Source organism: Zootoca vivipara, chromosome 2, assembly GCF_965207765.1.
Source record: "Zootoca vivipara chromosome 2, rZooViv2.hap1.1, whole genome shotgun sequence".
Taxonomy (NCBI): Eukaryota; Metazoa; Chordata; class Lepidosauria; order Squamata; family Lacertidae; genus Zootoca; species Zootoca vivipara.
The window spans coordinates 47001793-47025786 of NC_142584.1; the positions used below are offsets into that span (position 1 = coordinate 47001793).

The following is a 23994-nucleotide window of genomic DNA, read 5'->3' on the forward strand; positions in this document are numbered from 1 at the left end:
GTGATGGGAAGTGGAGAGACTGAATGGGCTTTTTCTTAAGACTACACATTTGAACTCTCTCAATGAAATTAATTGGCAATGAGCTCCAGGTTGATAAAAGAAAGCTCTTTGTACATTGCTTAATTAACTCATGCAATGTATTACCATAGGATGTGTGATGGCTCTAGCTTTGATAGCTCACAAAAAAAACACACCCACACAAGTTCATGCTAAATGATCAACCATTAATATTGAGAGATAAATGGAACCTCTCTTTTTCAACAAAGTATAAGGCTGAATCCAGATCCCAAAGACAAGCTAACCATCACCACCAGATCTAAGGCACAAACAGCAGGGGGCTGGTTAGGCAGCAACACCTCCAATTGTGGAATGAGTGCGAACATTTGCAGAGTACCTTTAAAATCAACATCCCCACACATCAGGACTCCATATGGTTAATCACTGCTGGAACTGTGTCCTATATGCATGACTTCTGACAATTGTACAGTGTGCCAGGTTTTAAGTATATGATTCCCCTTCAAAATTAAAAGCTTTGAAAGCATGCATTTCAACACTGAATTATATTCCTCATCTCTTCCTTCCCAAATGCTAGTTCAAAAAAGGATTCTACTTTATGGCACACCATTAGACTGACCGCCTGGTGCACAAAAACTGTGGCAGTCACTTAGCTGAACCTCACACATAAGCCAGGCAATCTCTACCAGCTTGTACCCCTGGCATTTGAGAAGCACATATCCATTTATTGCTTTGCATCTTCCAGACAGGGCTGATCAACTTCTAATTGAAGTGTATGACCTCTCCTCTGCACTCCTGTTCAAATCTTCTGCTTTAGATGCATCAGTCTTCTGTCTGTGAAATGCATTTATTAGATTTCCTTTTACCATGATTTAGAAATGAACAGAGCTTACTGAGAATGGTGCAGTCAGTGCTTCTGTACCGTATCTTAACAGGTGCCTGTTATTTCCATGAAGAGCTAGGGTGTTTGTCCCAGATCACACGTAGGAACATAAAATCTAGGAGGCATTGTTACAAACTCCTGCAAAAATCAGTGCTGGCATTTCAGTTTATCACCACAGCATCCAACACATTTGCTTTTTCAATGGGATTCATTGTTTTTCACTTTATGCCCTATAGAGAATAGACCATGAGAAGAAACAGATCACTCTGAACAGTTGCTATAGCTGGGAAGAGCTTTGAAGAATGACCAACACTTGTCAATAAAACACTGCTTTATTCAACAGGAAATCATGTCCTCCAAATATGTCAGATAAAGGAGTCTGCACTTGTTCACAATAATATAATTCAGCCAAGCTTACATATGAGCTCTCATTGGCACAATTCCCAGACCTAATTTTAATGAAATCTGGTTTTCAGATTATTGGACACAGTATACATCTAAAAAAACAACCATATAGGTAGTTTTTAGACATTCAGCCAGCCAGTGCTCCCCCCCCCAAAAAAAAATGTTTAGGGGTGCTCTCATTTTCCTACTCATGTTGAAATACTGCTCCTCAATGAGGCCAAACTTAGATTCACAAAATGTTTAGGGGTATGCGTGCCCCTGCACCCCCCCCCCAGAAAAAAGCACTGCATCCAGCCATGTAAGAGCTGCATTATCTCCAAGCAGGGCTGCTTGGGTAGGTCTTTCTCACGGAATCTCTACCTACTCCTGGAATGGTGCTCATTCCATGAGAAAGATGCAAGCGAGTATCGCCTCTTCACATGGTTTGGTCATTTCAGCGTTACCCCAGTCACATAGGAGCTCCTTGTGAGTAAGTGGCTCCCTTGTGGTTGGGAGGAGGAATAATATTTCAATGAAAGGTGAGAATGGCTGGATTTCCTGATGAAAGCAATCTGCTGGCTGTCATCTGACAGGATGCAGGGCAGCAGAATAAAGGCTAACTTCCAGAATTGCCTGTAGAGGTGGAGGCGCAGGCTAAGGATGATGTGTAATGTGGTGGTAGTGGCAGCTTCCCCTCAAAAACAAAACAGCATTGGCTGGCCTTGTGGGGGGTGGGGAGGAAGGTTAAAATGTAAATTTGGCAGCTGGTATGTCATTGTTACAGGTTCTCTAGTTTCTGCGACAAGTGTGAAAGAAGTGAGTCAGGCAGTCTCAACGCAGGGCCACATGGGTGGCCCATTTTACCTCCTCTGGCTTTACAACACTGGTGAGATCATGCAGTCTAGTTTTCTCCGGGGTTCATAAAGCTCATGCCCCTGCTCACTTCCCTTTGGGTATGGCAGCACACAACAGCGAGCATGCAAAATATCCAAAGGATTTTCCCCCACCTCCAGCTGGGTTACGTTAATCTGTAAAGCTAGTTGCACAGGCCTACCCAGCATAATGAAGTACGCTTCACATGTGTACAGCAGAGACTGGGCACACTAAAACAACACTCTAAATCCCCATACAGTAGTTTGGGGCCAGCTGCACAAGCAACAAGTGTCTGCAGAGCAACACCAGAGTAAAAAGCCATAGACTCATCCTCTCAACAAGAGTAGACCAATGAAATGTCCTTTAAATTGCATTTGTTTTGTTATAAAAACTGTCTTTTCCTCCTCCTTTTAAAACAATGAATAGCTGTCACATGGCAACAGAAAAATAAAACTGTTTTTTAAATAAACAAAACAAAACACTACTGAAAATGTTTTAGCTCCTAAACTCAGAAGACGTCCACAGGAAAATAAAAATTCCCTTAAAATAATAAATAATGTTTTTCTCCTATACACTTAAAAACACCTGTACATAATTATACAATGTAACAAAATACCTGTTGTCCAGAGCAAGGTTGTCATCTTTAGGTTAGATCTTCAGGGAAGGAGAATACAGATCCATGCTTGGATCTGCACATTTCTCATGATATGAAAATCAAACTCCCAGAGTCCTTCGGTCTACAGCAAAGCTGATAAACATAACATGCAAAGAAAAGCAGAGCTACCACAAATAAGGAAGGCAGTAACATCTGCATGCAGGAAAGTGCTGACATAAGCATGGCTGACATCCTTTTCGAGGGACAGTTGTACAAGGAAAATATCTGAAGTTCCAATAAAGCATTAGAAAAGAAAAGAAAAAACCCTGCAAAGGTGCTCGGGGTCTCAAACCAGGACCTCCAGTAGGCTCCAACATCTTGCGACCAAGGCAGCATCTCTACTGAAGGAGTTGTGGGTACCACATAAACAGCATTACAGGTCCCACCAACTGACACAGCTCCTAGGCAGCTGTCCTAGCCTAGGGAGCCAATGAAGCCTTGCCTGGCTCAATACAGCCTTAGTCTTGGACCTCCTCCTCATTCTGAACAGCCCGTCTCCTACCAAGATGGCCATTCCAGAAGGCCTATTTACTTGTCTCACCCTTCTCATGTAAGCAGCAGCTGTTGGCACTGCAACTGCCTCTAGTGCCTTCTTCCCTGTCTTACATTATGTACCTGCATTCCCAACTGGGTGCCTGCCTACTCCCTAACTGAGGGCTCTGCTGCTGTTACTGCCTGGGGTCATCAGCAAATACTGATAAACCCAAAGACACACAAGTAGCTACTGGTCCATCACACACAATCCCTGAGCCACAGAGCAAAATGGGGCAAGTAAATGAGTCAATCGGCTTTCCAAACACATTCTTCAGCTATAAAGGGTGGTCAAATGTACACGCACATCAAGATGGCACTTAGTGAACTATTATAGGTGAGTTATTCCTTTCTTTAGGGTTCTGCCTCCTGGCTCACTCTTCCTTCATAGCAGCACTTCCTTCATAGCAGCACTGTCCAGATGAAGATCTCATTGACAACGTGTGAGGGGGCAGATGGAGACATCTTAGCGATAGAATCTGTGACCGTTCATCGTTTAATCTTCACATTGTGCACAGTAGATCAGTTTGGTGGGAGCTGCAGGACTTCATACCACAATCAGTTCCATATCCCTAGGCCATAACGTAGTTCTCCTTGGGCTATTCGTGCTCCTCAATATATTTTGGTGAGGAGACATACTAGGGTGGGGGGGTGGGGACATGCATAGCAAGACTGCCACTTTTCTTCTTGCACAGCTGGGGGAGTACATTTCTTGAGTAAAAGCTCACAATTAAAAACAGCTGAGAAAAATAGTATCAGTTCCTTGTTTCTTTTTGGTTAAGCAAAAGTGTGGTTTGATATTAGCACTTCAAGTCAAATTCTGGGAGAAGATTCATATTGTTGCCACATAACAATACAAAAGAGAGAGACAGAGAGATGTGTACGGACACATCTGTTGAAGCAAATGCAAGAACCATCAAGCATGTTGCTTACTGTTTGCGCACCACATGCAAAGCACTATGACTTTTCCAGGCATCACTCTGCAGCAACAACAACAAAAAGGATCTCCTTCCTTCTCTCTGCAGACTCTGCCTAATCCTTCCAGTTGGTAAGCACATCCTTGCTATTGGTGCTGATGTCAAATCAGAACATTGATCTGGCATCAGGTTCCTGGTGCACCATCATCTTGCAACTGTCCTGCATGGCAGATCACATTCTGAGACCTTAGTCAGAAGCAGGACTCTTGGGATTCTGGGTCATTATGGATCGGAAGCTTGTCATGTTCCTGGGGTTGCCCATTGTACAAGACTGTATACCTACAGAAAAGGAGGAAGGGAGGGAAAGACCATATTAAAACAAGTGCAAGGAATGCCAGGGGCGGGGAGAGCCTTTCTGAAATGCCTAAGCAGGGTGTCTCTTAACAAGCTACCTTGGGGGGGGGGGGAGCCATGACTGGTTAAAGCGATATAAGAGTGCTTTAAATGTATCATGTGAATGTGACGTAAGAACATGTGCACTAAACTACTTGGCTGTGGAGAATGACTTTAATCTGAAATGTAGTGACTAAAAGGAAAACCAAGGATTTCTAGTTATCCTGCATCATTTGGATACACAATTATCAGACGCAGTTAGCTGTACAGATTAGCAAAAATATTTATCCTATTTAGTACAAACACAAACTTTCACACTCTCCTATATAGCCAAATTGTGGGCATATCACCTCAAAGGATTGGGCCCATAAGGGAACCCACCTTAATAAAATTGTCCTTGCAACCTGGTCAGTTCCAAAATTTAGTAGCAGCACTTTTTACAGGCCAACTCTGCTTGGTGTGCCACATTTGGTGTGTGTGTGGGGGGGGGGGCTGATACAAGCTCTCTGGTGCACTGCCCAGTCTGACAGGGGCAGTACTGAAATATGATGGCCATTTGTTGTGGGAAGAGGCTCTAAATTGAGCCCAGAGTTCTACTCCTGCGCCAACACATCATCACATGCTGATTTTCTATTGGGAAGGAGGTAGCCATCAGGCTTAATCTAGACACCTCTTTCTGCTATCAGTACACAAACCAAGATGGAAGCAGTACAGTGTTGATCCTCTATTTTTGGGTGGTTGGAGAGAAAAGCACCCAAACAGTACAGGTATCACCAGCCAGCCACACAGATACATCACTTATGAGTTAAACAAGAGAGGTAGGGAGTGGCTTAAAGGCATATGGGTACTTTCTGCTAACCTGTAGGTAAAAAAACTTAACTAAGGATACTTCAAGTTTTAACTAGATAGTCTCCTACCCCATTTCTGAATTCGAACTGGGGCCCTGGGGAAACTTATGGGACAGAAGGTGCAAGGTATAATTTAACAAAAAAAATCTAGAAAAAAGTTGGTGACAAGTATTATGGCTCGATAATCTTCCTGGCTCACATTTTCTTAAGGTGCAAATATACAGCTCTAGAAATCAGTTCCACCTGGCTGCTGCAATTTTAAATAACACCCACTGTTTTTCACACTTGCCATCTCGGTAAGCCCTCTTTCCCTTGGTTTTATGAAAAAGAGAAAGTAAATAATCCCCAATTCTAATGATTCAGGCCTACAGTTAGCAATTGCTTAGGAGCCCAGACTAGGCTATTTTAGTAGATGTGTTGCCTTGAAATAAGCCTTCCACCATCTGTTCAGCTCTATAATTACAATTGCAAACAACATAATTCACAATTGCATCATAAGAACACAAAGCAGAGAGATTAGGATGACTATGTTTGTTATTGCATGCTGTGAAGCATCTGTTTCTCTATCATTTTAGGGCACAGGTGGGAAGCAAGCCCTGTTGAGAATAGCCTCTGTTTTTTATGACCAGTCAGTGGTTCACACTGGAAGGGTTAAATGTAGAAGTAACTGCTGGAAGCAGCTGATTCGACACAATCATACGTACATCAGTTAGTGAACATGAGGCACTTTAAGACTTGTACATCAAAGAACATGGCTCATCTGCTCCTTCAGAGGGAGTCTAACCCCATCCAAGGGAATCACCCACTAACAGCTCCTCAGTCTTATAAAGGTTCAGTTTACCAATGCCAAACATTGGCCTAGCACAGGCATAGGCAAACTCGGCCCTCCAGATGTTTTGGGACTACAACTCCCATCATCCCTAGCTAACAGGACCAGTGGTCAGGGATGATGGGAACGGTAGTCTCAAAACATATGGAGGGCTGAGTTTGCTTATGCCTGGCCTAGCACATCCAGTGCCACACCTGCAGGTGTAAAGGAAAAACAGAGCCACGTATCATCAACATACTGCTGACAATTATTTTTATGCTGATGCTGATGGTGCTCTTCTTACAAAGTAACTTGAAGTGACTCACAAAATTAAAAACAAAATTAAAAACATGGAGCCGAACAACCCCAAGTACCCTCTGGAGATAACCATCCAAGCAGGAAGACCCCAGGTTCAATCATGCTTTAATCTTTTAAAAACTGAATTTCAGGATTTTTTAACCTAATCTCAACCCTCCACTGCCAAGTTATCTGAGAGCTCTCTTTTTTACCTGTAGTCCCAAGGTTCTATGATCTACAAGGTTTCGGAGAAGAGACAGGCACACTTATTATGAAAAGAAAACGTACGTTTTGACTTCCTCTGCTCTGTTATGAGAAAGCAAACCTTTATTAAATATATTTCCTCACCTTCTTCCACTGCTGAAAGTTTACTGAACCTTTTAGTAAACCTTTGGCAGAAAAAAGGAAGCAGAAGAGCAGACATAATTAATATTAAGTCTTACTTTGTTGTGACAGAGTAGAGGAAATCAAAACGCACTGCTTTTAATAAATCGCTCTCTCTCGCTCCCTCCTTTTGAACCAGAGCAGCCTGAGACTAGTGGGTTTTTTTGCACAGTGTATTGTGGAATGCTTGGACCATAGCTGCCAAGTTTTCCCTTTTCTTGCGAGGAAGCCTATTCAGCATAAGGGACAATCCCTTAAAAAAAGGGATAACTTGGCAGCTATGGCTTGGACAGACCTGCTGAACTTTGTGACTCATAGGAGTCTAAGAACAACTTTCAAAAATTGTCAGAAATAATTTAACCACATGGGCTTTAAAAACTGCACAAAAGAGAAGTGTGAAGAATCATTTTGCAATACCTTCCCCTCACAGTTTCTTCTCTAGCTCAGTCTTAGGCACAAGGCTCTCCACCCCCAAAATTAAAAAGCTGTGTGCATGCACAGGGAAGCAAATACATGTATGCATGACCACAATTGACCTCAGACTTGAGATTGAAACCCAGGATTCAGACATAATGGAGCATTATTGATAATAGGATGTTGAGGGAGAAGACTAGAGGGGAGGAGTACTCAGATCCATGGGACATCTAGTCAGGTAATTTTTAAAAACAAAGTACAATCTATTTTTTTAGATTTAGAAATGAAGCCAGGAGCCAATAATTACAGGGAAAGTTAGCTAAATTCAGCTTTTTAAAAGTCTTGCTCACAATTCTAAGATGTAGTACCAAGATAGAATTTTAGGAAGCTGTAACTTTAGCATCACATACAGGACACAGTCAAAACAGTGATGGTTCAAAGGGCTATTTTGCGCGGTCTTTTATTCATCTCACTTTTTTCCATTACCTAATGCAGTCATTAAATCTGCTTTTCAGAGGGTCAGAGATTACTTAGTAGTTTATCTTGCCTTACTTTATCCCAGAAACGGAAATAGCTGTGGAATTACGGCTGTTACTCTACAGTCTTGAGACATTTCAGCAATCGACAATAGAAATAGTTCTTTCCGGAGTTGCTTTATTTTAAGAGTCAGACAATCCTCCCATAGCTCTAAATTGCTGCAGCATAACAAAACCCCATAAGCATTAGAATACACTTCTGTCAATTCCTCCACATACTTTGTGTCATCACAGATTGTTTGATGCAGTATTAGCTATAGCATGAAGCCGATTTCAAATACAGAAGTTTTTATGAGAATTTCTCAGAGCTCACAACCTCCTGTTGAGCATGAATCATCACAGAAAGCTCTCTCTGGGAAATAGCAACATGATCACTCTCTGACGACTACCACTTCTGGCTTCTTTTATTTCTTGCGCTCACTTAACTCCCATCAAAGCAATAAATTGGAGGACATTCTGTGAGTCTGCAGTCCCTTAATGGTGCACAGCCCGCCCACCTCTCTACAGAGTTCGGTTGGGGGGGGGGAGTTTCCACTGATCACCAGTAATTACTAGTTTGTGGTGCTGGTGCTGAGTCACCCAACAGCACATTCCCCCTTATTCTCAAGGCAACTCCCAGCTGTTATGCAGCAGCAGGCCGGATCTCACCTCTTTGGGTGTGGGAGGATGAGGCCATAAGTACAAAGTGGAGGTGCTGACTCGCTCAGAAAAAGAAATGTTCAAAACTCATATGCGTATGTGAACCAGATAATCAACCCATCATAACATTTGCAGTCTTGGGCTGGAACTAGGCATTTCTAATGACACAAGGTGCCTGCTGAAAAGGGCACAGTGAAAGCCTCCAGGTGCTTCAGGAGGCTATGAAGAGAGGGCGGATAGCCGGCTCTTTCAGAATGTGTTAAAAACCAGCTCTTTGCATATTTGCTGACAAGTAGGAAAAAAACCTGCTTTCTTAGTGGCTTACCCACTCAAAAGTGGCTTATCCACTCAAAAAGTGGGTGGGTGGGAAAGAACAAACGTTTATATTCCTGGAGAAAATAGCCATTTTGTTTGTTTTGCTTGCTGAGTGAAAGGATACCATCACCTGATGGGATTTAAAAGTGCCACAGTCTTTGTTTCTTAGGAAAATAGCCTCAAGAGAAAATCTGTCTCAGTACCTAGCTCACATTTCATATGTAGGTTTTTATCAGTGTTGGTGATTCCATCATTAGATTTGAACTTGCTCATTGTGGCCAACAGTACTCAGCCTCCTGATCTTCCATAAATTTACAGAGTCTTTCTAGCTTATTTCCCAATTTTATATATTATGATTTTATTTCCTAATTTATTCTAAGAAATGGAACATTAAAGATAACACTGACAGTAATTTTTTGAACATGTGTGTCTAGTGTTGACAACTCCTCCTCCACACACCAGTTTCCTCAAAATATGGACAATGAGAGATATTCTGTTTCTTTCTTGGGGGGTGGGGGAGAAATTTCTCTGAAATATTCTGGTGCTAGTTGCCCCTTAACAAATTGGGGCCTGCCAGGAAGTGTGGCCAGCAGAAAGAGAGCCCTGTGCACAGAGTGGAACCGTTTTAAAGAGTGGTGGAGGTGAAGGAAAACCTTTTGCCACATTATAAGACTAAGTAAGATAGCTGAGGACGTGGGTGGTGCTGTGGTCTAAACCACTAAGCCTAGGGCTTGCCAAATGGAAGGTCGGCAGTTCGAATCCCTGCTACGGGGTGAGCTCCGGTTGCTCGGTCCCAGTTCCTGCCAACCTAGCAGTACGAAAGCACGTCAAAGTGCAAGTAGATAAATAGGTGGGAAATCTGGTGGGAAGTTAAAGGGCGTTTCTGTGCGCTGCTCTGGTTTCATCAGAAGCAGCTTAGTCATGCTGGCCACATGACTCAGAAAAACTGTCTCCAGACAAACATCGGCTCCCTCGGCCAGTAAAGCGAGATAACTGCCAGGGGTCCTTTACCTTTTTAAAGATAGCTGACAGCTCCCTTTCAGACATTTCAGAGACATCCTCCCACCCCGCCACACTCCTCACCACCTGAATAATCTTCTAGGATCCAAAGAATGGACCAAAAACAGTCTAGTAAGATGAACAGGAGAATTGAGCTAAGTCAGAGAAATCCTTGGAGACAGGGGGAAAATACAGGAGAGAAGAGAAATTGGAATTCATGGCCAACTCTCCTTTTAGGCTAGTCATGGGTTTCTCATCATTGGGAGGCAACTGCCCTGTATGGAATATGAATCCCAATTGTCTAGTTTGGATGCTGCTCATGTCTAAGCAAAAAGCAAACAAAAGCCCAGCACTTGTGTGTCTGCTGAGGGATATGGCTGTGAAAGCTCATTTAAGTTGCTTAGTAGAGGTTAGGAACTTGCTGCTCTCGCTGCATCCATCACAGTAATCATTACTTAAGCCGGGCAGTTTAAGCATGAAGGGAAAAGAGATTTCTCTGCACCCCCACCTGCTCTCTCACCTAGAGATAAAGCAGGGGGCTTCCACTCTGTCTTTTCCACTTCCTTAAAACTACATTTTTTTGGTGGAGTGGTTCTGCCTTCTGCATCTTCAAGCAGGCTACTGAGCTGCAGCATATGCTGTTTGTGCACAGCTCCTGTTCATTCCAGTCCAGTGTGAAAAACTGTCCCCCTGATTCTCCCCCTCTCCCTCTGCAATCCTTTTAATGGCACCTGCCAAGATACAATGTCTATGGCAGCTGTCTGACTCCAATGCCCCTTCCCTTTGGAAATCAACATTCCCAGGTTGGGAGGCAATAGCTCTCAACTGAACAAACCACACCAAAAGACAGAAGAGCACTACTAAGGGCATTTACACCTGCAGTGCTACCCTGACTCTTTTTTAAAAGTTGGACACTCTGGTCTGTGAAGAGATGGAAGAGCCACAGAAAAAACACAGAAGGTCCACAACTGGATGTCCTGCAAAATGTGGGTGGACCAAGCATGGCTGTTGTGGAGTGAAAGCACTTCATCCAAGGCTATGAAATTATTATTTTTTAAATGGCACAATGTTAAGGATTCTGTCTCCAACAGTTTGTTTGTAAAAAGAATACATTGTAATAAATTTTGTTACTGTTACTCTTTTTCACAGTGCAGAAAGTTCAGGAGTTCTGAAGCAACCTCCTTCCCCCCGCAAAGAAACTTGGTTAAAAACTTTGTTCCCTGATCATTTTAAATATATTATTCCCCTTGCAGCCCTAGGTCCTAACCCTAGACAGCTTCCCTGCTCTTATCGTTTTGTATCTGCATGAGGTTTTAATGCCAAACCAACACCTACCCCTTCTCTCAGAAGCTGAGTTGTGTTTTGTGGCTGACAACTTTGTTCATCACGTACTGATTGTTCACAGTCATTTCGTAATATCACACCGCCAACCATTGTCACAGGCCCCATTGCCAGAAATGAAATAAAATACGGATTCATAGCAAGCCTAATTAGAAGAGTAATAATAGGTTTTCTGCAGCCTTCTACTGCCTTAGAAATTACACCCTTTCCCAGGAGGAGGAATTTACCGCTACCCACATATGTAATGTGGAATAATCTCACAATATGTTTAGTTAAGCTAAAGCAAGCTAGTTTAATTCTGTAAATACTACGTTATCAAAGAATGCAACCAGGGTAAATAAACAATCTCAACAGTAAGAAGTATTATAAAACTGACATAACTGAGCTTTTCATTTCCTGAAAATTAAAACTTGTTTTGTAAAGTGTTTCCTGGATCTTTCTGCTACTGGTAATCACAAAGAACAAGGGTTTTTGCTATATCGGATCACTGCTACAGCACTCTGCCTTAAAAACTGGGCAATTATATAAGCAAGCAAGGCTCGACGGCAATAACTATTCCTGGTTGTTTGTTTTACAGGTATCCTGTGTCTGACCATGGAGGTTAGGAGCAGCTGAAAACCTAACCAGAAGCAGGCCACATGTCAACATTTTCTTACAGGTCTAACCTGCAACATCTCTGACATGGTTCATAGCCAATATTGATGTATGTTGCTTGGTTGAGAGTAGCCAAGTTAGCGTAGGGTTGCGAACAAGTGTGAAGGCAAATTATTATTCTTTTCCATGCACCTATTGAAATATTTGGAAAATAACTGTGTGTTATTTTCAACGCACAGTTTTCTGGTAGACATCCAAATCAGCACATAGCCAGAAGTTACAGGTGTCTGACCCTTAAGTGCCCTAAGAGTCCAACAAGCAGATGGTAATAACATAGCAAACCTAGAACTAAGTTACAGTGTTCCTCAAGTTCATGGATGCATCAAGTTGTTCAATACTCTGGTTGTCAAAACAAACAGAAGCTGAAGGTGAGCCGAACCCTTTAATTAAGAAATGCTACTTCAACAACGTCCTGTAATTGAAGCAGATGAGACTGTGTTTATTACACCAATACAAATTATGATCATTAGCCCAGTGGTGCAAATAAAAACTCAGTGACCCATTCCAAGACTGCCAGCGGTCTTATTATTATTATTATTATTATTATTATTATTTTGTTAAAAAGACAGTATGTTTCATGTTACTAATCCTTTGGGCAATGGCTTTGAGCAACTTACACTTTAACCTAAGGGCTATATTGTTAATACATATAAGCATTTTAAACTAAAGTAAGTCCCCCCTCCAATGAACACAATAAGGAGAAGCCAGATACCCAGCTAATCTTTTTAAAACCCAGTTGCCATGGTTGCATTCACAATCAAGATGCTCACACATTCCAAAAGTGCCTGTCTTTGAGACTGATATAATGCTAAAGCTCGGAGGATTTAAAAAAAAGTACTAGAGGATAGATGTGCATAGCATCCTTTCACGCAGAAGATGTACTAAACATTTATTCCAAGCTATGCTTGGATAGCTACCAAATGAATCATATACTTTGCAAATCTGGTAGCATCTGAAGGGTTTCCTGAGAATGAGTAATCCCAATACTGACTTGGACCTGATATAAAATGGGACTTCCATTATGGACCATTCTGCAATTTGCTGAGCTGCAATTACAACAACCTATGAAACAAAAAGTTTGTTTGATGGAAAACTGCAACACAATAGCTTAGACAATTTCTTTAAGTCACGCAACTCAGTTTATGATCAAGTAATGTTAAGCAATTACAGTGGTACCTCTGGTTATGAACTTAATTCATTCCAGAGGTCTGTTCTTAACCTGAGGTGCCACTTTAGCTAATGGGGCCTCGTGCCGCCAGTGCACAATTTCTGTTCTCATCCTAAGGTAAAGTTCTTAACCCGAGGTACTACTTCTGAGTTAGCGGAGTCTGTAACCCGAAGTGTTTGTAAACCAAGGTACCACTGTAGTAACTTTAAGCTTTCTATAAGATAGGAGGGATAGGAGCTGGCAAATGAGCAGAGGGAGGAGGTTTTTTAAGGGGATGAGGCACCTCGGTGCACGCTGCCACTTGCTTTATTTCACATAGTGACGGCATTTTGAACATGGCTCTGAAGATAAATAATAATTATTATTTATTATTTCTATTCCCAGCCACTCTGGGCAGCTTCCAGCAAAATATTAAAATACAATAATTCATCAAATATTAAAAGCTTCCCTAAACAGGGCTGCCTTCAGATGTCTTCTGAAAGTCAGATAGTTGTTTATTTCTTTGACATCTGGGGGGAGGGCATTCCACAGGGTGGGTGCCACTGTGGTTTTAACCATCAGTATATTTCAAATGGGAGACAGCTATTCTTCAGGCACTCTAGTCCCAAGCAACATTCTGAATTGTACCCCAAAACAAACTGGCATCCAGCACGGGTTCTTGAAGATCTGGCAAACTATGGTCTGTGATGCTTCAGCCAGTTGCATTTTGCACCAGTTGTAGTTTCATCTGGATAATTTTCAAAGTCAGTTCCACGCCAAATACATTGCAGCAGTCTAGTGAGATGGTCCCAGGGCATGGATTCCTGTGGCCTTGATTTTCTTCTTTTTTCTTTTTAGTGATAAGAACTTCACTTGGGAAGATAAGAACAGCCGGGTCTGATGAAATCGTAAGTCACAGCTAATGTAGGCACTTACTATCAAATAGCCCCCATAAACTCTAATGTGTAATTTTAGGAGTTGAGAACACAGACTTCCATTTAAAAACCAGGAAATTTAAAATGAACCATACAACCATTTCAAGTTTTCAAAGATGTGTAAAAAAACACAAACCCCCAAACTACAAGTGTAACATTGTGTCAAAATAGCTGCCAGTTTTAATTTTTGAGAGAGGCTCTCAGATAGGTAATAAACAGGAAAGCACATTTCTTGAAATCACAGAGGTAGTGCTAAGGTGATTGTTCTGTGAGTGCAAGCATTTCTGCATGCCTGGCTGAATTATCTCTCCTCTCTCCACAAGCTATTCTGGAGGTTCTCCTGATCACCCAAGACAATTTGAGGGCGGCAGGCATACATACAGGGGGGGGCAGGCGTACATGGGGGGAAGCCCCACTGCGCTACTGGAATTCCTTACGTGCACATCTGCTAGTGGAACTAGTTAGCTGACTCCAGCCTCAACAGTTTCCTTTAATAATAATAAAAACACCTTGCACTCATAAGTTTACCATTTCAGAGATTCCTTTCTACTTTTTGCCTCTTCGATGATCATAGACAGGTTTTCAAATCTTCTCCACTGCCCCAAATGTAAGAACTTTGAAGGTGAAATACAGAATCTTAGATTCAATTGGTTTCATTTTTACAGCACTGTAAGCTATTGTGGGGAAAACACATTCCAACCGCTTTTAGGAGCATGAAACATTTCAGAAAGTGCCTTGTAGAAGACATGTCACTTTAGCCAGGCGACTTAATTTGCTGTGGGGCTCTTTTGTTTGGGAGACTGGAATTCTAAGTAATTTAAAGGAACTCGTCCATAGCACTTGCTGAGAAAACTAGATAGAGCCACCCACCTATAGAAGCAAAGACTTTTCTCTTAATTTGAAGGGCAGCAATGAGTCCTCTTTTACTGGGCCATGTTTATGTTAGTCCTGTCTTTTACTTGTATAGCTGTGTTTTGGGGTTTCTTACTTGATTGTTTTTAATTGCTTTTGATGTAAGTTGCTTTGGGTGAGACAAGTGACTAACAAATATAATGAAATGGAATGGAATGGAATGAATAGATAAACAAACAAGCAAATAAATAAATATGCAGAGAAAGATCATGTAGGAGGTACAATTTGTGCCACTTGAAGTATGATTATAACATACATTTCTTCCGAACAGCAAAACATATTTTTCAGGGCGGGGATATGGAGAATGGGATGCTCTGTCTAAATCTATGTCATGTTTATAACCTTTTGAAAATAAGAAATAAATGGGAACTTGGCCTATGCAGTTCCTTCGTGTGGTGATTTTTCCATCCTCCCAGATAATGAATAATTCCATCCCTGACACTCCCTTGTTGCTTCACTGCATTGTACATTCATCTAAATACTTCACTAAAACTAATCTTTGCTGATCTTTTCAGAGTCTCAACATAAAATTTATTGGAATATGTCAGGACTCAGCGTGTGCTGGAATAAATGTGACCTTTAAACTAATATTTGGGTTTCTTCCCATCATGGCAGCAATCCTATTTTTGATATTTTTCACCTTTTCCTTTAGTTATGAAGCATTTTCCACCAGGCATGAGAATCAAACTCAGATTGCAAGTTGAAAACCTCAGTTTGGAAATGGAAGGAATAATGAATTCCCCAAATTAGGACTGTGTTAGAGATCCATGTGTCACATAGAGATCTCACCATTTTGTTGCATAATAGGAAGGAAAAGCCATTAACATAGCACTGTGAGATACTGCAGCTACTACTTGAATTTGATTTTCATGGGCAAGGAAAAGTCTAAAGGAAAGGACAGGTGATGCACACTTATTTATTTATAAGTGTAGCTCTGCTTCCCCACATTTAGGGGCCCTCAGAACAGCAGAGTTCATTTCATTCTCAGGCACTACTAGCATCACACAGTTTGGTGTTAAGCTCTTGTAACATTTGACAAATGCCCGACAATGGGCCTCTTGGGAATCTGTGTTTATTTCTTAATGCTGCCTACCTAATAAACCAGGCATAGGCAAACTCTGGTCCTCCAGATGTTTGGGACTACAATTCCCATTATCCCTAGCTAACAGGACCAGTGGTCAGGGATGATGGGAATTGTAGTCCCAAACATCTGGAGGGCCGGAGTTTGCCGGTGCCTGGAATAAACTATGGTTTCAAATGCAAAGTCATCTTCTGTTTATAGCTAAGAAAAAAACCCAATGAATTATTATTGTGATCAGCCATCTTGAAAAACAGAAAAACATTTGGGTCGTCTGTTCCTATCAGGGGAGCTATTAGCCCAGTCATTTGATCTCTGATGTGATTAAATTCCAACATTCAAAGATTTACATGAGCAATTTAAACTTTATTATTATCTCTGTGGCTGCCTTACTGTTTCATCTTCAAATGGTTTAGAATTGCACATTAATCCCTTGTTCTGTAGATATCTCTGGAGGGCCTTTTCCATGCAATAGCACTTAGCTTTGTGAGATAATAACTGTATGTAATCATAAAATCTTCATAGCCATCAATAGAACAGTCTGCCATAATGTTAAACAAGATTTTCCAATGGCTTGAGCCAATTTAATCATATACTCCTGAATATTTTTACTATCAGGGGGCAGTTCAAACGTCAAAATCAAAGGCTTTTGTTATGTTTAATCTTTAAGCCATCAGATTTGCATACTCAAAGTAACAACCCAGCCAGACAAAAAAAGAAGAGAGAAACTTCTCAAAATTTAAAAGTATTTAAAAACATTATGCAAGACCTTACCATAATTAATTGCTGCAGTTTTAAGCAAATTATCATTTAATCCCAATAAGAAACCATGAAGTAGTAACCTGTGGATCAACTGGAAATATGGCAGAAGCTTCTGTGTAACAGTGTTTCAAATACCTTGCCTAGATATTCACTCTCAGTACAATCATTGCACATATATAAATCCACATTAGGTATCTAACTCCACTTAAACTTTATATGGATACTAATTACCAAGAGCAATCACTGCCTACATATACAGAGGTGACATACGGTCGTACCTTGGCTCCCGAACGCCTTGGTACTCGGACGTTTTGGCTTCCAAACACTGCAAACCGGAAGTAAGTGTTCCTGTTTGTGAACGTTCTTTGGAACCCGAATGACCGATGGGGCTTCCGTGGCTTCTGATTGGCTGCAGGAGCTTCTGCAGCCAATCAGAAGCCGTGCTTTGGTTTCCGAACATTTTGGAACTTGAATGGATTTCCAGAACGGATTCCATTCGACTTCCAAGGTACGACTGTATATATATTTTGGGGCCAGGGAGGTGGACAGATCCAAGTGCAAAACAGTGACTCATAGAGCACAATCGCTCTTCTACAAATCATATAGCAACATGCTAGCAGAACCCAGTTTAGCTTCTGCTCACCTGTACTCCAGAATACATTGAAATACTGGGAAGAACTGAATGTTGTGATGTTGCAAACATTCCACCGGCAAAAGCATTTCTGCTTGCTAGCTGGTACAATCTCCCCTCTGCTCCTCTCATGCAGTTCTGGGGGTTCTCCTGACACTTCAGAGTGGATTTTGGGGAGGCGGAAATCCCCAGTGCAAGTCCTTACATGGGCTTCTGCTAGTGGGGCAAGTTAGTTGAATCTCTATGTAGAATATCTCCAAGGTCGATACCAGCATGACCTTGTCTACTAAATGCCATCTTCTCATAGCAGGAGAGCAAGCTACATCCAATACTTCCTGCCTTTGAAAGGAACTGTGCCTTTGCATTAAATGTGAAAAGAGCAGAAAGATAGAATGAACCAAAGTGTCGCTAAATTCCCATGATGTTCTTTACATGAAACCTATAGTAAACATCAGTACAATACAATTTCTTCAAAAGCAGGCAGAGTATTTGCCTGGCCAAACAGCATGCTCAGGGGGGCTTGTATGGCGAAGCCTGATATGTTGTGCACTGTGCACACTGCATTTAACACGTGTGCTCTCTGACAGTGTGACAGCATCTCTGACGGTGTGGCAGTGCTGCACACCAGGCTGCCTTCAGTTCACTGCATCTTTTTTCCCATGAGGTAAAAGTTTTCCAAGGTTCAGTAGTCAATGCTTTTAGAATAAATACCCCTTAGGTACTTCACACAACATTTACTGCCACCAAAGCTTTCTCAGTGTAGCTGATGATTAAACACAGCAGCAAAGAGCTGGCATGTACATGAGAGCAATTTCCTAGACAAAATTAGCTTCCATGCAGGCAAAAGTGTATCAGACAGCAACTAACGAGTACTTTCACTGAACTGCAGAAGACCTTCTAGAAAGAGGGATAAAATATATATATAGCAAAGCTATGTCTCTGAAGCCTCTAGAATTCTAATGCAGAAATGAAGTGGGCTCTCTCTCTCTCTCTCTCTCTCTCTCTCTCTCTCTCTCTCTCTCTCTCTCTCTCTCTCTCTCTCTCTCCTTTGAAGTCTGCTCTGGGATACTTGAGTCATGTTGTGTTTTTCTCTAGAACTGCATGTAAGATAACAATTGGGAGACCAAGAAACAATTAGGAAGACCTGACGCGGACCTTGGGATCTCAAATTTCAGTAGCGCCCTATGCGATTCTGAAAGTTCCTCCAATCAGCAAACTTCCTTTGAGCCCAGGTATAATATGGTCTGCCACAACATAACATGCCAATGACTTCACAAGTGATATAAAGCTTCATTAACTATATGCTAGCTCCTCACAATACTACCGTAGCATACACTGACTATTGCCATCAGATCAAGGCCTGCTCCATACTCCCTCTTTGTGGAGAGCAAAATAATTCTCAGCCACAAGCAAGGCTTTTACTGAAATCATTCAAACATTTGGGAATGGCTCCCAAGTGAGCTCAGAACCAAGTACTCTGAAAGAGGCTGAAAAATTCATTTTGCATGGCCTTTGGCAGTTAAAAGGAGAATTATGGTCATGAGATTTATTTTTCAGTGGTTGCTGTACTACAGCTCCCACCATCCCTGACCACTGGCCATGCTGGTTGGGGTTGATGGGACTTATAGTCAAAACATGTGGAAGGCACCAAGCTCAGGAAACCTGGTTTACCATGTTGAGTATGCACATGTCTCACATCAGGGCTGGGAAACCTGTGGCTCTGCAGATGTAGGACTCCTACTGCCATCAGTTCCAACCAGCATGCCCAATGGTAATCACCAAGAAGGGTACAATTTCCCTTGCTTTATATAAATATACCCTTATGCTTCCCTCACTCCATATTTTATTGTGTTTTTAACCAACTTGGTATTGAAGTACAACTGTGAATTCCTCTTAATTTCAGACCAGCCCCCCCCCAATCCATCATTTCATTGGCAACTTTCATGCTGAGAAAGTTAACAGCCTGTAATTTGGATATTTTCATGAGAATTTATTCAGAGAACTTGAGGGAGAGAATGTGTGTGCTACTGAACAGACTGTTCCAGATATGCATCTTTATGAATCAGTTTGTCACAGCTGTATCTTTGAGCCAATGAGAGCCATCTGCATTGCTCACTTCCATCCTCTGTTGTAAATCACTTCGCCTAATTAGTTCCAATTAAGTGCTTCGGCAATCTCTTGATCTCAGTCATTTTCTTCATTTAATTGTAGTAACGCATTGTGCTATCCTTAGGATCAGCACTTTTCACAGCACATATTTTAATCCAGTAGCTAAAGGGGTTAATTGGCCTGCAGAGTATACAGAAGGCCTTGATAGGAACCTCTGCCTTCCTGTCAGCCTCAAGTAATTAACAATAATTAATTGTTCTTCATACAAAAAATATTTCTACAGATACGGATGCATTAAGATGTGGGGAATATGGCTTTAGTTTTCCTCACTATAACACTGGCACTTCTGCCTCATTTTCCAATGTTCCCTTCACATTGCAGTGCTTGTGTTATGGAATTGTGGATTTTTGACAGGTATTCTGACATGTCACACTAAATTTCATTCACATCAGTGGGAATGCTGTGACACAACGATCAACACTGGACAACATCATCGCTCTCCTACCCTTTCCAGACATAGAACCAAAGAATTGTAGAGTTGGAAGAGACCCTCAGGTTAGATTATCTAGTCCCACCCCTTGCAATGTAGGAATACGCAGCTGTCCCATATGGGGATTAAACCGGCAACCTTGGCGTTATCAGCACCACACTAACCAACTGAGCTATCCAGGCTGCATCTGTTGGCCTGGGGTGGCCAACTCCCAAGAGACTGCAATCTACTCACAGAGTTAAAAACTGGCAGTGACCTACCCCCTTTTTGGGGTTCAGGTCAAAGTTGTTGAGCTTTTTTTAGGAAGGAGGAAGGCCCATTTTTTTGGGGGGGGTTGGGTCAAAGTTTTTTCAGGAAGGAGGTAAAATATTGAGCTCTTTTTTTTAGGGGAACCACAGTTGTTCAATTTCTTTGGGGGAGCCAATGATCTACCAGTGATCTACCGCTGACATCCAGTGATCTACCGGTAGATCACGATCTACCTGTTGGACATGCCTGCCGTATAAGAACAACAGAAAACACCACTTGGTTTTCTGAGTTAAGGTGGCAGCATCCCCCCCCCCCAGAATCAAATAACATGGAAATGAAGACTTAAAATGCACCATATTCCATTGGTTTTCTTAAAGTGGCTTTTGCATTATGTGAAACTGTAAATATAATGTTGAAATCACAGTTAGGGAAATATCAGAGAAATGGAATGAAGTGCTGTGTGAACACAGCCAATGACATGCAGGTCCTTGGAGGTATTCTCTAATTACTCCCATCAGCGCAAGAAATTCTGTTTGTACAACAAGACTTCCCTCCTATGCCCTCCATACCATCCACCCTCAAACCTGCTCCAGATAGTTGAGGGAAAATCTAGAGCTGATTTAGGGGTCCGCAAGGAAGAGAGGGGAAAAATATTCCATTGTGTGCAAGCAGAAATCCTTGTGCTGATGAAACTTTTGTCTCAGTGGATTCCACCCACTAACATAAGACATACATACAAATTGCACCCATGTTGTAAGGACTTCATTCTCGCACATTCATGAAATCATCACCATTGAATGCTACAAGAATGACCAATTCATTACTACTCTTCTTATTCTGTAAAAATGACCATGTTCACTGATTTTATAGAAGCTAATGGCTTGAGAGTAAAACAGAAACAAAACCCAATGCACATAAGCCAGATTTACCCAAACAGGCTATTCTCAAAGAGCACAAATTTGAGATGTCTGTATACAGAACAAGCATGATGAGTCAAGCTAATAATAAATAAGCCCTCACTGCAGGGGTAAGATAAAACACACATTCTGTGAAAGAGCTTCCATCTGTGTCAGAGGAAACACATTCTAGATCAATTTGTACTGGGGAAAATATTGTGCAACTTCATTGACATTAGACCACCTCACTGCTATCTCTAGTTTGGCGAACGTTAAGTTCAAACAACCAAAGAAACAAAACCTTTGTCTGGAATTCATTTACGGACTACCGCAGCATTAGATGATAACCGCTACATTTTAGGTACAACATCCTCATCGATGTATCCATTTTGATAGTTAAAATTAGTCTAGGTGAGACCTTTTCTTGTAGAGCAGGCTTCCTCAACCTTGAGACTACAATTCCCACCATCCCTGACCACTGGTCCTGCTAGCTAGGGATCATGGGAGTTGTAGGCCAAAAACATCTGGAGGGCCGAGGTTGAGGAAGCCTGTTGTAGAGAACTCACAGTAAAACAAGCTTGATCATAATTAGGCCTGGCAGGAGCAGATTGTCAATTACAGAACAAATGCAAGAAGAACAAAGTGACATATATCTGCCTGCAGCTGTTACAGATGCTGCAGGATGACATTAAACCAGAAACTGCACTACTTGACTAATGCCTTGAGGCAATGCTCAGGTAATTATTGAAGTAAACAGGGTCAGCACTACAATGGCTGCTTTGGCACAAATTGCTATACCCTTGTATTTTTGAGAGGGCTGAAGATTTTTGATCACACAAACTAGAAGAAAGGAAAAAGTAAGGAAACAAGTAGTAGGAAAAGTAGACTGGCCAAAGGAGGTTTGTAATCACCTACTGCATTTTATCCCCTGGAGACGTGAAACTCTTATATACAAAGAAATAAAGAAAATGTCTGTTTTATATGTATGTGACTTAAACATATTTTTATTTCATTTGATCAGGAACTGTAATGCGTCTACAAGTGAACAAAGAGGGCAACATGGTAGATGAACAGAGAACTCAAAAATGAATTATGCCTGACACTGAATTAGAGAGAGTGACTTGGAGAGGAGCAGAGAAAAGTTTGTGCTACATACTCTCAGATGTACAATATGATATTAGGTCAAACAGCCAACCATGCCAGTCACAATCAACAGCACAGAATGCAAGGAGTCACAGATTGGAGCAAAGGAAGAAAACTTATTCCAACTCAATTTGCCTATTACAAACAACGGATCTTAAGGGTCAAAAGCACAGGTCTTTTGCATCTACCATTATAACCAGATTGTTTTAAAACTGGAGATGCCATGAATTGAACCTGGAACCATCTTCATGTAAAACAGGCACATTCACTAAGCAACAGGCCCTCCACACCAAGTTAGAGGAGTCTTAGGGGAAAGTGGTCTTTGTTTCACCATGTTCTCTGTATCATTCCTTCTTTCATTACTACAGTCTTTCAGCATGTTATTTTTCTGCATTTACAACACAAATTATGGGTACTCTTCTGTCCACCAGTGCATGCAGATCTTGAAGGAAATATTTCAAGTCATACTGAAAAGCAGATTTGCTCTGTAGCTTTATTGGAAAGAGATCCATTAAACACCTGCACATGTGCATGCTAAACATACATCACTATAGAAATACACCATTCATTCATTCATTCATTCAAGCAAACAACCTGCTGGTTATTTGTTTTGATTTTAGTCATTTTGTCATTGAGCTGCTGCTCAATGTCTTGCCTGCATGATCAATTTGTTGACATATACTTGGATTTATTGCAGGTGAGAACATTCTTGGAGCATATACTCTAAAGCTTAACATAGCACTCAAGCTCACTTTAGAATTCCATATACTGTACAGTAATTTACGAAGGCAGTTCAGTTGACCCAAAGCCCTCACACATCTAAATGCTGCATTTCTGGTACATATGGCAGTACCATTCAAAGAGCTATGACAATTATACTGTTTATAGCTCTGAAAATGGCGCTGCCATCTGCACCATGATTCACCAGGAAGGCAGAGTTCAACAGGTGGACAGTCGTTTGGTCTGCCGATCTAGCATGCTAAGTTTGTAGCTATCACCCCAGGAACCGGACTGAAAACAAAACAAGCACAACATGGATTGGACAGAAAACCTTCTAGCTTCCAACTCTGAGAAAGTTCATTTTCCAAATTTGTATTATTAGTTGCTGGAGAAAATTCTATTTTCTTGGTCACATGGTAGTATCCCAGTAGTCAATAACTTCTCATACGCCACCATTTAGCCAGTAAGAAGCTTCACAGAGGTAGAACAAGTTCTTCTCTTTTTAGATGCATCATAACAGAAGAGAAAAAGAGTATTTGCTTGTATGATGTCCTGTTTGCAGGTATAGTTTCTTTGCTTCGACGCAGTGTAAAACACTCAATTTTCATGATAATGTTTGGCCAGCATACACATTGGACAATGATTCACAAAAGCATTCCTGTGCTTCTCCACTTCAGGATCTCCTTAAGATGCCCCTCTTTGCTCCGGCTTTTGACACCCAAGATGTATATTTTTAGAACCCATTTTGTCTTTATGATTGTAAATTGTTTTTAACATTGTGTTTTAATTGTTGTACCCCATCCTGGGACTTTAGGGTGAAAGATGGTAGTAAAGCAAACAAAGAAATAATCATTTGCTTTCATTCTTTGTGTTGCGTTGTACCCTGCGCTATGTGGCTGCTTGTATTGTTGGGCTCTGAATCCACAAGTATTGCCACGTGGAACCAATGCCGCTGCTGGTAACAACATCCTAGTTATTCTTTGTACTGGTGTACTGCTAAATCTCCCAGAACAAGGGCTTCTTTCCTTGGCTATGT

The 23994-nt window shown here is 41.5% G+C and overlaps 1 protein-coding gene across 5 annotated transcripts in view; it reads right to left on the minus strand.

The window, feature by feature from the left end:
* Window positions 1-1211: 1211 nt before the first annotated feature.
* HTR4 (5-hydroxytryptamine receptor 4) overlaps window positions 1212-23994 on the minus strand; it is a 172430-nt gene continuing 149647 nt past the window's right edge. For all 5 annotated transcript variants that reach the window (XM_035105230.3, XM_088661808.1, XM_088661809.1 and 2 more), the window contains one exon: window positions 1212-4597. In XM_035105230.3, the coding sequence (XP_034961121.1) occupies window positions 4510-4597 (88 nt within the window). In that variant the 3' untranslated portion in view covers window positions 1212-4509. The remainder of the gene's footprint in view (window positions 4598-23994) is intronic.